A 17,165-nucleotide genomic window follows, 5' to 3' on the forward strand; every position below is an offset into this window, starting at 1 on the left:
CGAGCATCAGAGCTGCCTGGCTAAGAAGTTAAAGTCAACTTATGCCAGGTCCTCATTGAACCCTTGTTGCAGCCAGTTGACAGCCACACCGCAGCTTAAGTCTGTGACCTGGCCTGCTATCTGAGAGAGAAAAGGTATTTTTAGCAGCAGGATAGGACCGCTTATTGATGCAGCAGTAGCTAATGGAAACAGAGTTTAATTTGCCCTTACAATCCCTTTTTTTTTTTTTAGTCATTCAAATCTGAAGTACAGCGTCAAAGTAAGAGCCGTGTTATGTTTGTGTGCTATATGACTCTTGTGTTTAAAGCTTATAACTTTTTCTGTTTGCTTTTGCAGCATTTAAGTTTAAAATACAACCTCCTGACTTTAGCAGCTGGTTGTCAAGGGCAGAACCAGAGGGAGAGAGAGGCTTGGTCAGACTCAACCCCCCCTTTCTGTTCAGGCCTCTCACTCTCTCCTGCTTGCTCTGCCTCCAGCTCTCCAGGTTGGCCATTAGAAATCAGGATAATAGGTGGGAACCTCCCCCTGGCTCTGCCTGGGAGTGTTCTGGGATAATAGCATCAGGGACACCTAGTACCATCACACAGAGGACACACAGGCACAGCATAGGTAGGCTGCTGGCTGGAGACGTGGAGAGAGAGCGGGCACAGACGGGCAGACATGGCACACAAACACGGGCACGGGCGAGAAAGGGTGAGTGGCTGCTAATGCATCAGCGGGATCTTATCCAACAGGAGCACTTATATCCCTCACACAGATGTGCTGAAGTCCCTTTTGGCATGTCACATGTCTTCTCTCAGCAGTTTAGAAGGACTTTGCAATGCAGTTTGCAAAGTTCACCTTTGAAATTTCTATGCAAACTTGATCTCTCTACTTTAACCTTCTTTCATTTTCTAAAAGCCTAACTAGGGACAGGAGATGGAAACTAGCAAAAGCTATAATCTCTATATGTGAAACATCAGTTACTTTTAGCTTGTTTGTAACAGGCTGAAGTTGCACTATGTAATTTGCATTGTCCCTATCAAATAAACTTAATAAACAAATAAAAAAGCTTTACTTTGACTTGAACTCAAATAGAGAAAATTAAAAGCTGACATGACTCACCTTTGAGATAGGTTACTGTCTCAAAGCAACAGAAACAGCAATGTCCAAAAAACCCCCCAAGAAATTAACCACTGATTAGATGTTGTTTCTTTATTGTTAAAGACTGATTTGAATATCTCTGAGGGGAAGAACAAGTGAAGGAGACAGTTTTTGAATCCTCCAGAGTCCAAAGTGATGCAAAGCAAATATTAAAGAAGTATTTTGCGAGTGTGTGAGACTGAGCGCACTCTTGATTGTGAAAACAGAGACATGCAGAGAGCTCCAGAGTTCACACTGTTGTACAAGCTTCTTGAGTTTCTTTATACTGACACAGGAGATTGGTGAAACCCTGGTGTCTCTGTTAGAAAAGAAAAGGATTATGGGATACAAACTCTGATGAGTGAGGTTAATACCATTCTAGCCATATCTGCTGCAGTTCTGTTCATATTTATATGACTGTAGTTCAAGTCATACCAGTCATTTGTAGTCTCAGGACAGAGGTAAATCCATGGTAATAAGTAATGTAATAACAATATAGGTACTGGACATATGATATAACACTCCTGCAATAGTTTCACACAGCTGTGAGCTTAAACTCAGAAAAAGTAAATAGAAGTGTTACTATACACTAAGAATGTGTCAATAATTATAGTTACAGGTTTCCAAGAGTGGTGCAGTTTACACCAAGTTGTTACCCAACTCACTGTTGTTAGTCACGCTTTTATATGTTCCCGGATTTATCGTGTGTGTTGTGTCAACTCTGCTAGCCGGCACGTTAGTTTGGAGTCCAAACACTTTGTATGGACATCTAAAATAAGAGAACAAGGAAATCCTACGGCAATGTGACAGTGGCTGAAGACATCGGTACAGGATTTATCAATGAGGCGAAGCGAGTGTTTGAGGGCAAGAATGTATAGATTAAAGGTTAGCCAGAAGTGAGACTGTAAAATATTGTAGTGCAAATAATATAAAACGCTTAAGTTAAAGCACATGTGGGGAGTTTATTGCTGGTTGTATAACAGACTGAAATTAATATTTAAGCCTCCATATGACCCACAAAAAAGCAGATCGACTGATTCCTTCTATGCAGTATTTTTTAAAATTCATGTAGACACTGCCGTGGGGTAGGTGTCAAACATACAAAAACAGTCTTCATTTACATTTTCCACATATGAGTCTGGCGGTGGTAGTTTAGACTCTAATATGATGAGACATTTTGTAAGAAAATGTTCCAGATCAAGATCTACAAAAGAAATGGCTTTGTCCACAGGGGGTGCCAAATTAGACAAACCAAAGGTTCCCTACAAGAGCTTTAAAATTAGTAAGTAAACTTTGAATTAAATACTTTTTACTTCAACTGGGGTAGCTTTATAGACCAGTCCTCTTTTTCTACTTGAGTTAGTTTCACACAAATTTACTACTTTTACTTGAATACAATTGGGCTCAACAGTGTTGTTACAGAACTAAAAATCCCATTCATTTTCATCTTAGAAGATTTGATTATTAGCCATATTATCAGAAGTATCCAAGTTGGAGTGACCATGAGCTACCTGAGAGTGAAACCGTGATAAATGCTCCTGTGAAAGACAAATTTAATCTGTGCGTGGAAGCAATAGAGCAGTTCACCTACCTTGGCAGCATAACCCATCGACCCCATGACTGCAAGGCTGAGATCAGACTTTGACTCATGCATGGGGCGATTGGTTCACTAGGAAAGACAGTGAGGCATTCCCTGTATCTGATCATGCCGACAAAAGTCCCTTGGTCCTTTCTGTCTTACTATACTCTTGTGAGGCCTGGACATTGACTGATGGCCAGAGGCACCAACTGGACTCTTTGTGTCAATTTCATCTGTGCATCTTTGGGTATCACTGGCACAGCTGTGTGTCAAATCTCTAGTACTCAGTAGAGCTGGGATGGGAAGGGTCAGGGAGCTGCACTTTTATGTGCACCTGGTGCACTTTCTTGGGCCTGATCCAATATATGATACTGGGTGCACCCGGACCCAGTGGCGCATTGTGGAGGGGGTCAGCTGGGCGGATACCCGGAGAGATGGAGCTTGGGCCTGATGCAGGCCTGGAGGATGGCCATCCAGATGCCAGAGCAGTACAAGACCAAGGTTGACGTGACAAAAGTTCAAACTGGCATATACTACAATACCCAAAAATGAGTGTCACAGTGATGTCTTTGATTGGTGGGGTCTCCGGTTACAATGCAAATGTCTACCAAACCTGTGAACGAAAGCTGTCAACTGTTGATGACAATATTAAATAGCTCCCAAGGTATGAAGAAATAAATATGCAAATCATTATCATTTAAAATGAGAACACTACAATAAATTGTAGAAAATACTTACATATATGACTTAAAAGCTTGAAAACAAAGTGGATCGAAGTGGGTTGTAGGATACGTAGTTCCTTTCTCCTTTGAAAAAAATATGAGCACGGTCTTGCACTTTTGCCTGTTTTCTCTGAATCAAATGCTTAAAAGTCAGGTAGCTGTCTAGCTTGGTTCATGCATGAGAAGTGTTGTTGTAAGGTTTTTTGCAAAATGTCTGTGGGGGACTTGAATGGCGAGTTTTACTTCCAGAACCAGAGCCGAAAAAGTGGGCAGGCACTGCTAAGTTCAGTAGTCTTGTACTCTTTCCACATTTTCAAGAGGTGCAACATCAGTATTTAAGCTTCTGTAAGCCAACATAGTCACCTTAAGCCACTAAGACACCTGTAGGATTTTCTTAGAAATACAACGAGAAAGCTTTAATACAAGAATTTCTCAATATTTGATGATATTAAACCTGGGGTTGCAGATCACAAGCAATAGTAAATGACTGTTATCTACATGTGAGATAGGGTCTGATTTGACTTTAGATTCAGACCTGAAAACTACCACCAGACTTCCTCTATGACTAAAATGCTGAGTAACTGCTCTACCTGCGACCCTGTCTGGAAACAGTCTCTGTAGTTATTTATAGAGCAGGTATGAGCACAATAGAGGCAGCCTGCAGCCTACCTGTGCCTCTGGGCTTCTGGCTCCACTATTATTTTAATAACTGTCATCACTGGAGTAGTTTTATTTTTCTCTGGATTGGTAGTGCGCTCTCCCTGTGGTCTCTTGTGAGTGTCATTTTACTAACTGACCTCTGAGTTCAGTCCTTCACAGTTTTTATTGTTGACATCAATCTGCCACCGTCTGTTTCTGCAGCCTCTGTCACAGTTTCAGGGCTTTAAAAAATAGCACAAAAAATAGAATTTGTCTATTTTCAAGTGTAACTCTAGCATGCCAAGCCATTAAAAGACAAAATTATCACCAGCCAAATGCTTGAAAGATATCTTTTTCAAATATTTAACCATCATTTGTGTTTTGGTACCCCAAAGCCCAGGCAGAAGAGACTTAATGTGTTGGGGGAGGCTTAAAAACATGAAGCCAGTGCTGTGCTGGTCCACTTCATGTTTGTTCCAGGTCTTTGATCATGGGCTCTTTGAAGGCTTGGATTGACACAATGAACCAGAGCAACAACTGAGGCCTGTTTATCTGAACAAAGCATAAAACACAGAGCAGGACAGTCTTAAAATAAGCAACAGCTCCCCTCTTCCTGATCCACTGGAGACTCAGGTGGTCTACCTTTCATCAGCTGGAACAGCAAAATGAGTCTGAATATCAACTGAGGTGTGTGAAGTCACTATTTAAACAATTAACAGGCAGGTTGATCCCTAATGTTGGATAAGCTGATGATAACTTTGATTCTTCAAGCTTTCTTGTTCTTACAGTTTCCTTGTTGAAACATCGGTGTAAACATAAAAAATATAACTCCTGGGAAGAAATATCTGGATTATTTTCATTTTATGTTAATCCTCTGCTAAATTTTGTTTTCACAGATCCAGTTTGCTAACACCGAGGACAAACAGGAGTTCAGCAAGTTCCCCACCAAAGCAGGCCGGCGCTCCCTCTCTCGCTCCATCTCGCAGTCGTCCACAGACAGCTACAGCTCAGGTACCACTCACCTCAAGATGTCACTCCACTTTTGGTTGATTTTTATCTCTATTCACAGATTCTACACAAAGATGTACAATCTATACACAGGGTCATGATTTTCACTCTTAAGTGCTCTGGTTTCTGTTTCCAGTCCTTGCTGCATCAGCCAATCACATATCAGCCAGCTTTCGCATGTACAGATAAACTGCTCCATGTTGACAAAATCAAAATTTTGATATCTGTTAATACTGATAATTCACTTTCTCAGCCAATATCTGCCATATTAAATGAATAATATTGTGCATCATATTCATTACTGCTTACTCTGTACATGTAGTTGTATTTCTTTAATTTGCTGCACTTCTGGAAAATAGCTTTTTTCTTAAAAGTTTTTTTTTTATACATGGTGGTATTTTTCCCTCATTATTTTTTTTCTACCTTTTCCTATTTCTGTATTTCTTGCATTGCATTGTGTAGGAGGAGCTGCAATCAAATTTCCCCATGAATAAATAATGTAGTTCTGATCCCTTTACTTACTCTGATGTGGACACTGCAGGTTTATTGAGCTTCATTTATCTTGTAAAGGAGTGGCTGCATGGGTGAAAAAAAATGAACTCATTCTAAAATGCAGATTGCAACTGTGCAAGTTGCACATCAAACCACACTGAAGGATTTGTGTAGAATTATGTTTATTATTTAACATGGCAAAAAAAACTTATTTTGGGGCACCAACAGCCTAGTATGTCTGCATGCCCTATTATCAGAGGCAGCCAGTCTGGGCACATATCTGGCCCGTGGCTCCTTTTCAGCATGTCATTCCCACCTCTCTCTCTCACCCCACTGTCCTATCTACAATAAAGGCATATAAAAGCTCAAAAATACATCTTTGAAAAAAACAGCTGTTAGATTTTGCTATGTGAAATAAAGGCATTTTAATTCAATGGCTCAATCAACCAATCTTATTTCTATAGGGCCAATTTATAACCACGTTTTCTCAAGACACAGAGAACAAGTCTAGAGTGCATTCCTTGGTGTATTATTTATGAGGGCCCAGCAGTAATCACCATGAGCACTAAGCAACACTGAGCAAAGTTTCAGGGGCAAGGAAAAACGTCCCTCTACTGAGCAAAACCAGATTCTTGTTTAAGAGCTCTCTGCTAAAGCTGTGCTGAGAATTTAAACGCAGGAAAAAAGTAGAGTAAGATGCAGAAAAAGATGAGGGTGGGGGATGCAAAAAAAGAGAGAGATGGAGATGCAGACAGTGATGAAACTAGCACACACAGTCTACCTTTGTTGCAGTTTTTCATTTTCAGCCACCCCTGTTAAAATTGATCAGTTCAGCAATTTTGTGAATTTTTTATTGCAAAACATCTTGCACCCACTAAAACGTATCATGATTAAATTATTAAAAAGGAAAGGACCTGTTTAAGATCTTTGATATTATTTTAAAAGGATTATTGACTGATGTATAAATATCCCAATTTGGAACAAACCCAAATTTTAAGTGACTGCCAGGGTAAAAATAACATCCATCGTCTGGCTGTAGAGTACACACTTGTCTGTAATAAACATGAGCAGTTTACAGGCAGTCTCCACACACAGGAGACACACACAATGGCTCTGCCCTGCACACAATGGATTTGAAGTTAATATTTCATAATTGGCTCTTTTGTGTGCTTTTCCACAATAGTGACCTTTTGTGTTCTTTGTTTCCCAGCTGCATCGTACACCGACAGCTCCGACGATGAAACCTCCCCCCGGGACAAAGCGCAGGTCAACACGCACGGCAGCACCGACTTCTGTGTGAAGAACATCAAGCAGGCTGAGTTTGGTCGCAGAGAAATTGAAATAGCAGAACAAGGTACTGTATTTGACCTCAACTTTACAGTTTTTTTTTAAATTTTATTTATTTAACAAAATAGTTTTAAAATAGATACTTTTTAACTGTCTCTGATGTTGCTTTTACGCCCTAGATAAGCCTAGATACAGTATGCACTCTGTAGTCTTCTTTGGACTGAGTTCATATCTGTAAATCTTAGTTCCAGAGTATGGCTGAGATTTTTTCTGATACAGACGAAAGTTTACAGGAGACATGCCACTGATACTGTCTGTACAAAGAGAGTTCAGTGCTACCTGTTGTGACTTTGTTCATAGATACATATCACATGGCGTCTGTTTTGTTGCTCAGACACTATTTGATATTGGTACTCTTCTCATGATGTCAAAAAATGTTATAACCCAAGGTTTGAGCAGGGTCAATATTATTCTGGAAACAGGACCTCAGTCCTATTTGAACCTCTTGTCTCCTCTCAGGCGTTTTTTTGTATGCTCACATGCTCCTCTCTCTCCTATCTGTCTGTTTATATTGCTCATGTGAGTGATAAGTAGGTGTGAGTGCCTGATGAGTGTTCTTCAGGCTTAAAGCCTGGGTGGCAACAGCTGTTACTGACACTCTGTCTCTATTTTTCAGCCTTTTCACAAGGAGATCATTTAGTATTCAAATGATCCACTGTTATTCCCTCTAAAAAATCAAGAGCTTACTTTTACATCCTCTCAACGTCTCAGTCAGTACATTTACATCCACAGTAAAGTCAAGCTATGGTTAAAGCATGATTAGGCAACTTTACTAGACTACTGTCATCCCTGGATAGATGCACAGCAGAAGAATAGATTTATTGACAGGACCGTCAGTGATACACCCCCTTTTAGCTATTTGCTGTGGACCTTCTTCCTGTTGACCTGTTGATAGTAAGTGCCTATCCTGTGAAATGTTGAATGATGAAAACATGGACCAACTCAAAAGTGTTGAGTGTCTAGCATATGTTGATATCCAAAAGCATACAACATGACTCCAGCTACACTTAGCATTTAAACTGTTTAATTTCCAGGTCAAAGTTCACTGCAGTGATGGAAGAGCATGGGCAGAAAGCTTAGTCCAGTCTGGTCCAGCTGAGGTCCCTATAAAACAGTATTTACCCCCTTTGATGTTTTACCCTTTTGTTGGTTTTATAAATCAGTCATGATCAATAAAATCTTGCTTTTTTACTGAGGTAATGTCAAACAAAAACCTGTAATGTAAAATAAGTGACTTCATAAATATTCGCCCCCTTTGAAGTGATGATTCTAATTCAAAAGAGGCCAATTGATGCTGGTCGCCTGACAATTAGTGAAATGGGCATTACCTGAGTGCAGTGAATGTGTCTCAAGTGATTGTATTATAAAGACACCCGTATCTGGAAGGTCCAGTCACTGGTTAATCAGTATTCCTGGCTACCATTACACCATGAAGACAAAAGAACACTCCAAGCAGCTCAGAGAAAAGTTTATCGAAAAGTATAAGTCAGGTGATGGATACTGAAAAAATTTGGAGGCACTGAACATCCTTTGGAGTTTATTTAATTCCTTTCTCAAGAAATGGAAGGAAGATGGCACCTGTGCAGTTCTGAGTTCTGCCTAGATCAGCACCATCCTCACAAACTGGGTGACCCTGCAAGAAGGAGACTAGTGAGAGGCCACCAAGACACCTGTTGCTGCTCGTGTCCTTCACCAGTCAAAGCTTCATAGGAGAATGGCAACGTGAAAGCCACTGTTGTTTTTCCAGCAAGACAATGACCCGAAGCATACAGCAACAGCTGTTTTTTGTAAAAAATGCCAGATTATATTGACCATGATTGACTTATAAAAATCAAAAAAAGGATAAAACATCCAAAGGGGTAAATAATTTTTATAGGTACTTTACATGCAAGACTAAAATGATCTTGACCTGATTTATCAAGATGTGTTTGTCAGACTTTAAGAGAAACAACTGAGTACAAATTCAGTCAGACTGATATGTCTAAAAACATTTTAAAAGTCTAGTTTTACTACTAACACAATAATTTGACTTTTTCTGACTTCATGTGAACATACTTGTTGTGTTCCCCCTCAGACATGTCTGCCCTGATCTCCCTGAGGAAGAGAGCGCAAGGGGAGAAGCCGCTGGCCGGGGCGAAGATAGTGGGCTGTACTCACATCACAGCTCAAACAGCAGTACGTCCTCTTTTTATGGTCATTGCAGATCACTGTGATTGTGATATATCTATCTTCTTCATCTCTGCTATGAGTTCATGTTTCTGTATATCCCAACATCTTGTCAGGTCCTGATTGAGACTCTGGTTGCCCTCGGAGCTCAGTGTCGCTGGACTGCCTGTAACATCTACTCCACTCAGAATGAGGTGGCAGCTGCTCTTGCTGAAACAGGTTTGATCCTCTCTCTGAAGAATTAACATTAAAATGCATGTTTAGCTTTAAAATAGCTGCTTATATCCAGATTTCTTCACATGACTATTATCAAGTTGAGGGATGAAAAAAAATATCAGTACACTTCATGATTGTGGTGTTATTTTTTGATGCATTCATTTGTGGCAGTCGATCAATTTTAATTGTGGTTGGTTAATAATCTATATGTACTTATCCACCTTATTCCTAGGGCCGCTACTGTAAATCTGAATATGGACGAAATTTCCCGTGCTAAAGCAAAAGTACATAAAATATATTTATTCTAATACAGCAGCTAACGATAGATGCTAACAAAGAACGACAGTTGTTTCGAAAGGAATTCACCTCCAATTTGTAAATATTAATATATTTTTGTAACCACATGTTCACGTTGTTTTTACTGTAAGCTGTAAATAAGTAAATAAGGTGTATACCACATTATTCCTGGAGTGGTCTACTGTAGCTGTGATTGTGGGTGAAACTCCCTGTACAGTAACAATAATAGCAAAAACGCGATTCCTCCAAGGGCTTACCAAAGTGATTTAGCATCAACAGTGATTGTTCTGAAATAAATAAATATTTGCTGCAATAAATACTGCTTGATTTTTGTTGAATCAATATGAGCTGAAAGTTTTAAATAATATTTTCTGTAATGCTCAGTACCTGTTGCTTTGTTTGTGGTACCAATAACATGACAAAGTTAAATATTTGGACTGTTTGGTTTCATGAATATAATTCCCACATTTTAAGAGGTATTAGTTTGTGAAATAAACATTTCAGCAACCCCACAAACTAGAAATGTATCTGAAGGTGGTGTCCAAACTCCTTTAACAAAACATGATTGTCTCTTTCTACACTGGTATGAAGCTAATAAAGTTAGCTTAATATGCTTGTCTAGGTTATCTGAGGTTATGTCGTCACTTTGCACTCTCTAGTAGAGGCCGGAGAAGTAATAAAGTTATCCCGTTTGAGGTAAAGCAGTCAAAGTTTAAATACTTTGGTGTCCAAATTGCTCTTATAATCACTTTCAGCGTCTTGTTTCTATGCAAAGTCCCATTTAGATAGAACAGAGCGGAAGTTGTGCCCATATTTCACGCAAAGAATCATGGGGGATAGGAATAAGGTGGATTACCACCATCATTATTCTATTTTCTATTCATATTACTACATTCAGACTAAAATCATTGTGTTTCAGTATCTTGGCACTGATACTCATTTCTTATCATCATGACTATGTCATCTTTATCTTATTTTATTTGCATTTTACAATTTTATTATTGCTTAATGTTTATTGATCTTTTACACATAATTGTATTCTTTTATTTTGTTATATTTGTTTATTTATTAATGACCATTTTAAGGTTTATTACATGTTTTGGTAACACTTAAAGGATATGGACACCCATGGACCTTTTTCTTTCATTTGAAAGACTGCATGACTTTTAACTTAGATTCCTGTTGCTCTATCAGACTCATTTAACATCTATATAGCAACCATTATCAGTGTCTATCATGCATTTAAAAATCAGAGTGTCATACATTTAGATTTATATGTTAAATGAGTTTGATGAACTTTAATGCAAAGCATCAGGTTTGTACATGTGCTTTCACTGTGTCATGCTGAGCTAATAGACCTGTGGATCTGCAGCTGTCCAGCCTTTTTCTTCTCTTTGCCATAATGTGTGTGTCTGTTGTTTTGTTTCCTGTAGGGGTGCCTGTGTTTGCCTGGAAAGGAGAGTCAGAGGATGACTTCTGGTGGTGCATCGATCGCTGTGTCAACACGGAGGGCTGGCAGGCCAATATGGTATCAATCTGACAGTCTCAGGATAAATCTAACACCAGCCCTTGTCTGCTCTCTTCGCTGTTTTAACCCTCTGCCCTTCTAAACCATCATACACAATAGAGGTTATCTAAAACTGCTGTGTTTGTGTCTTAGATCCTTGATGATGGTGGAGACTTAACCCACTGGGTGTACAAGAAGTATCCCAGCGTCTTTAAGAAGGTGCGAGGGATCGTGGAGGAGAGTGTCACTGGGGTGCACAGGTGAGAGGGGAAGCAGACTAGACGAGTTTAAGGGTTTTTAGTAACTTACATCTTTCTTTCTTTCTTTCTTTCTGAGTAGCTGAGTCTTTGCAATTTAAACATAATGAACAAATTCAAGCATTTGAAGATTGAAGGGAAACAGTAATTATTTTTTAAAAATTATTTATTATAAAAAAAGAACTCAGCACATCCACAGCAGCTCGTACAGTATTTAATGATTCTATTGATTTTTTGGACAACCAACAACACTGCAGCCCTTTTTATCAACCTCTCCAAATCATTTGACACAGTGGACCATGTAGTGCTGAGAAACTGTTAAAAGCAGGTCTATCTGAGCAAACAGTCAAATTGTTTAAAAACTACCTCACTGATAGAACTCAGTCTGTGCAGGTATTAATTCTTTATATAAATGATATCAATCAAAATGAGTCTAATGCAAATTCTAACTTTTATGCTGAAAACACTGTTAATACAGCTCAGCACCACCCCAAACCAAGCTCTTCCCCAACTTGCTTTTAATACTGTTCAGCAAAATTTTTATGACCTGAAACTCATTTTAGATGGGGTTAAAACAAAAGTCATGCTCTAGTCAAATGGAAAATCTAAGCCACTGAACCTACCATTGATCTTTACTTCACAGGGTTCATAGATCAAGTTTGTTTCGTGTTACAGATATCTTGGTATTTTGATTGATGATTCCGTGTGTTTTACTCCTCACATTCAGCATCTGGTTAAAAGGCTCAAGCTGAAACTGGGTTTTTATTTCAGAGTCAGATCCTGCCTTTCTTTTGAGTCTAAGAAAAGACTGGTTGCTGCCACTTTTATGCTGGACTATGGTGATGTTTGTTCCTCTTCTTGGTCTTCTTCCTTCCCACCTTCTAACAAACATCTGGCCGAAAAACTCTGGAACTTATAATCTCAGATACCAAGTTCTTTTCTTACTGTCCATCCCCAGGGTCAGAACTGAACTAGGATAAAAGGCCCTTAAATTTTCTGCTCCCTTTGCCTGGAATGATTTACAGACAGATCTATAACTAAGTGAGCTGGTATCATTGTAAGCTTTTAGGGGAGGTTAGTTTACTTTGAGGCAGTCACATCTGGCTGCAGATGTTTTGCATGACGTGTTCTGAGTGTGGTTGATCTTTAATACTTTCTTTTTCTCTGTCAATGTGTGAAGATGCCTGTCTTGGCCAGGACACTCTTGAAAAAGAGATTTTTAATCCCAAAGAGATTTTCCTTCTGGTTGAATAAAATAAATAAAATTAGAAATTAAAAGTGCTTCCAGAGGGACGCTGATGTACACCACACTACAGAAACAGCATTTTTCACATTTTCCTCTGTTTATTTTTATAATGAGTGATTCATTAGTTTTTTTATTGAAAGGTTAGATTTTTTTGCTAAAATGCTGCTTTAGCATGCACAGTGCAAAATCAGTATAGAGATACGATGTACTGCTTTGTCCACAGTTGACGCCAACATCAACACAAACCAGAAGTTCCCGACAGGAGCTTTACAAAGTGAAGCGTGGATAGTGGACAGTCTTATGAATATCTGGGGCCTCCCAGAACTACAGGCTTGGCTTGTATTTAGACAATTCAGATTGAATAAATGAATCTCAGAAGTTCTGTTGTTAATCGTGATAAGTCTTCCCTTTTTGACACACTTTGAAATTCCACTATTTTCAATTTAGAACTGATTTTATTTTATTTTTTTGTATTTTATTCTGTCTTAACCTAAGTGTAACTGGCATACTGTTTGGATACAGACCAGATCTGCTTTTATTTTGAAAGAAAATAAGGAACTTTAAGTAGATGAAAGATTATTACATGGATTTAACCACAGAAAAAGGAACTTACTATCGATTGAAAATAAAATAAGGGAGCTATGAAAGGTAAATGTTTAGTAACATAGGGTGCAGATGACTTTTGACTCGTCTACTGAGCTTTCTGTGAGTTTTTAAAGTGAAGTGAGACATTAATGAGCAGTGGTTTACATATTTCACATCATTGTGTACAGCATTATTTTCTGCAAGGACATGTTGCAGCAGCTTAACCAAAGTGTGCTGAAAGGGGTAAAACATTTATTCACAAATAATGGATCTTAATTTCCATTAATGCATAAATGCTGTCAGGCCTAGTTTCAAGTTGTTGAGCAGCATTTGTCACACAAACATATCCTGAACATCCCAGTGTTTACTAGTCTGACCATGGGACTTGTTCACCTGCTATTAATGCAGTGTGTGTTAATTTTACATGTTCATAATTTCTGATTAAGTTTCACTTAACTTTTGAAACAGTGTTTGATTTTTCTTACTGTAGCCCTTCACATTCTTCTTCAGTATGTGTCTACATGATTTTGTCCAATAGGTGAAGCTTCCCTGTAGGCATACCAGGCTTTCTGATGAATGATAACTGCCTGCATGTATCATTAGCAGTTACATAAGTAAAAGCAGTATCAATACACAGTGACCGGGTAGCTTTAAAAGGTCAGCACCATGATCTAACTCCAGCGTGCGTGTGAGAAACACTGCAGAGCCATACCACAGGTCTCTGCAGCTGTGCACGTCCCACTCTCAGTGGAATCAATTAGTCAGACGCTCCGGAAAAGGAGAAGGTCACACAGGATTGCTGTTTGTGTGTGTGTTTGTGCATCTGCCTGAACATGTTTCCCCCTGTGTCCTCTCAGATTGTACCAGTTGTCTAAAGCTGGCAAGCTGTGCGTCCCTGCCATGAATGTGAACGACTCGGTCACGAAGCAGAAATTCGACAACCTTTACTGCTGCCGTGAATCCATCCTGGACGGGTGAGGAGAAAAGACTGTGTTTGCAAACATGCCTCTTCAGCTTTTTTCACAGTGTGAACAGGTTTTTGTTGTACAGATGGATAAAAGTGCATGTCATCTCTTTTGTCTCTGCCAGCTTGAAGAGGACCACAGATATAATGTTTGGAGGGAAACAAGTCGTTGTGTGTGGTTATGGAGAGGTGAATGACGCATATCATAAAAACAACCCTAATTCCACAGTTGCAGAAGACTTGTCAAACATATTGTGCAATTCTTTTCACGACTACTGCCCTGTCCTGTGTTGTGTAGGTGGGGAAAGGCTGCTGCACTGCTCTAAAGGCCCTTGGAGCCATTGTGTGCATCACAGAGATTGACCCCATCTGTGCCCTGCAGGCATGGTGAGTCACCATTCAGCTCTGCTCTGTTAATGTGTCCCCAGAGTTCTACTTTAGTCTCTTTACCTGAACCAAAAAAGACATAATTTCCCCTATTTAATCTCTGTATTTGTGTAGCCTAACTAATGCACATTTCTCTGTGCCTCTTCATACAGCATGGATGGCTTCCGGGTGGTCAAGCTGAGCGAGGTGATCCGGCAGATGGACGTGGTGATAACTTGCACTGGTACTGTCCCTACATGTAGTGACAAACATTACTTCTGCTTTCATAATCACAGCGCTTCCAGCAAATTAATGCACGCCTCATTTAATATGATCTTGAAAGGCCAAAAACACGACTATCCATCTGTACATCAAGGCTTTTTGCTAGAGAGGTGACAGTAATCACAACCCACATTTACTTGTATTCAACTTTTATAAGAGAAGGAAATGCTTTCATTTGAATTCACCTGCTATTGCCACCTGTGCTCTCTTATTCTCTCATAACATCTCTGTTTACACATGACATCACTGCTCTTTTCATGTTTTTAATAGGTAACAAGAACGTTGTGACCAGAGAGCAGCTTGACCGAATGAAAAACGGCTGCATTGTTTGCAACATGGGACATTCCAACACTGAGATCGATGTGGTAATGTGTCTTTTTACGGTCACAGCTTTTGTCCAGTACACCTTGTTTACTTCCCTCAACTGAATTTCATTTGGTTTGGTTTGCAGTAATGATTGGTCATGTGATCTTTGGATTAAAGTCAATGTCCAAGTTCACAGGATAGTGTCATCATCATCTGCATTTTTGGGAGGAAGAATATTAAAAAAATTAATTCTTTTTAACAAATTTAGCAAAATTTCATTATCAAAATATCAAAGTGTCTTTGAGGTTATTTTGACATTGCATTTTTGCAGATAAATTCCATGTTTGGCATTTGCTTATCAAATGACTTACTTAAGTGTGTTTCATGTCTTTAGTGACAACTCAGTATCATAACACTTGTGTCTCTTATGCAAACAACAGCAAATACAGTGCCGATAAAAAGTATTCACCCCCCTGGATGTTTGACCCTTTTATTGATTTCATAAATCAACCATGGTCAATATAATTTGGCCTTTTTTTCACACATGCAAAAAAACACTCTGATAAAGGGCATGCTGGCTTGAAACGTCACTTGATTGTTAATAAAAGCCTGATATGGGAGCTCCTTGGTGTGCGGACCTTTTCTCCCTGTCATCTACTTCGTTTTTGGCTCCTGCACCCTATCCACTGATGTGCATGTTCCACCTTTGAATTGTCTGTTGATAAAGTTAATCCTCCAAATTAAGAGAAGTTGGCTTCAGAAACACTCAGTTTCCACATTTTGAGAAAATTTAAGAAGTAGATTCACATGTAGGCTGTTCTGTTGTGCACTCTGGGTGGTGATGCCAAATGGTTGGACACCAAGAAATAAATTACTGTAGCATAGTTCAAGGTGGATACAACTGAAAACATGTGGGAAGATAAACAATGCAACTCTCCAATATGAATAACCAGAGTACAATGCACAATAACAACAGCCTACATGTGTATCTATTTATCACATTTTCTTGAAAATGCAGAAATCTACTGAGTTTGTTTTTACAACACCCATATAAAAGATACTAATTCTAATCTTAAAAGCAGAGATAAATCCAACTCTTGAGACTTTATAAAACCAAACAGTTGTTTTATCCATTGGTTAAGGTATGTTGTTTTTTTTTAATTTAGCATCACTCATAGAGCAAACTTACAAAGTGCTTCACAAAATATTACAATAAAAATAGTCAATAAATAAAATAGTATTATAAACACATAATTCAAAATGCCTTCATCATAACCAGCAAGAAGTCATTTACATCTCTTTTTTACATTCTGAACCTCAAGTGGTAATGGTATTTAACCTTCTTTCTTTATTTTCAATAAATGATCTACATGGATATGTTTACAAAAAATAATGACAGCCATTGTGTTGCATTTTCAAACCCTCTTATTTTGTTCTTTCACTTTTAATATGCTTCTGTCTCTATGCAGTTGTGGGACTGAGCTGCCTTTTGTTTCCTCAGGCAAGTCTTCGCAGCCCCGAGCTGACCTGGGAGAGGGTCCGCTCTCAGGTTGACCACATTATCTGGCCGGATGGAAAGAGGGTTGTTATGCTTGCAGAGGTGATACACTCAAAACTGTGTCATGAAAATCTGTATATTGATTTTTGTTTCTTACCCAATGGCTTTTAATACCACACTGAAACCCACACAAACAAACCAACTCACAGCTCAGTCTTGCACGTTGAAACAATATTCAGGCAGTCAGACTGTTTGGTTCAAACGGCAGACTCTGATATGTTTTTCCTTTATATAATCATGCTATCTCTTTTATCTTCTGTTGCTTTAGTTGGGCACAGTTTCTATAAAAGAGACTTTCTTCAGTGCTGTTCATAGCTGTGCTCTGTTATTCCTCAGGGTCGCCTGTTAAATCTGAGCTGCTCCACAGTGCCTACGTTTGTGTTGTCCATCACGGCTACAACTCAGGTCAGTAGTTTCTTTCCTTTATGAAAACTTGTGAAAGATTCATAAAAGTTCTCTCTCTTACACACTATCCTGCTCTTCTCTGTTAGCGTGTTGTTTCATGG

The 17,165-nt window shown here is 39.0% G+C and overlaps 1 protein-coding gene across 2 annotated transcripts in view; it reads left to right on the forward strand.

The window, feature by feature from the left end:
- The window catches only part of ahcyl1 (adenosylhomocysteinase-like 1), a 32,032-nt gene that overhangs the window by 7,514 nt on the left and 7,353 nt on the right, over nt 1–17,165 (forward strand). For both annotated transcript variants that reach the window (XM_041800173.1, XM_041800172.1), the window contains exons 2-14: nt 4,959–5,073; nt 6,773–6,916; nt 8,984–9,084; nt 9,192–9,294; nt 11,022–11,116; nt 11,249–11,355; nt 14,041–14,157; nt 14,273–14,336; nt 14,446–14,534; nt 14,687–14,757; nt 15,066–15,160; nt 16,603–16,701; nt 16,996–17,064. In XM_041800173.1, the coding sequence (XP_041656107.1) occupies nt 4,959–5,073; nt 6,773–6,916; nt 8,984–9,084; nt 9,192–9,294; nt 11,022–11,116; nt 11,249–11,355; nt 14,041–14,157; nt 14,273–14,336; nt 14,446–14,534; nt 14,687–14,757; nt 15,066–15,160; nt 16,603–16,701; nt 16,996–17,064 (1,269 nt within the window). The remainder of the gene's footprint in view (nt 1–4,958; nt 5,074–6,772; nt 6,917–8,983; nt 9,085–9,191; nt 9,295–11,021; nt 11,117–11,248; nt 11,356–14,040; nt 14,158–14,272; nt 14,337–14,445; nt 14,535–14,686; nt 14,758–15,065; nt 15,161–16,602; nt 16,702–16,995; nt 17,065–17,165) is intronic.

This window comes from Cheilinus undulatus, linkage group 11 (genome assembly GCF_018320785.1).
Source record: "Cheilinus undulatus linkage group 11, ASM1832078v1, whole genome shotgun sequence".
Taxonomy (NCBI): domain Eukaryota; kingdom Metazoa; phylum Chordata; class Actinopteri; order Labriformes; family Labridae; genus Cheilinus; species Cheilinus undulatus.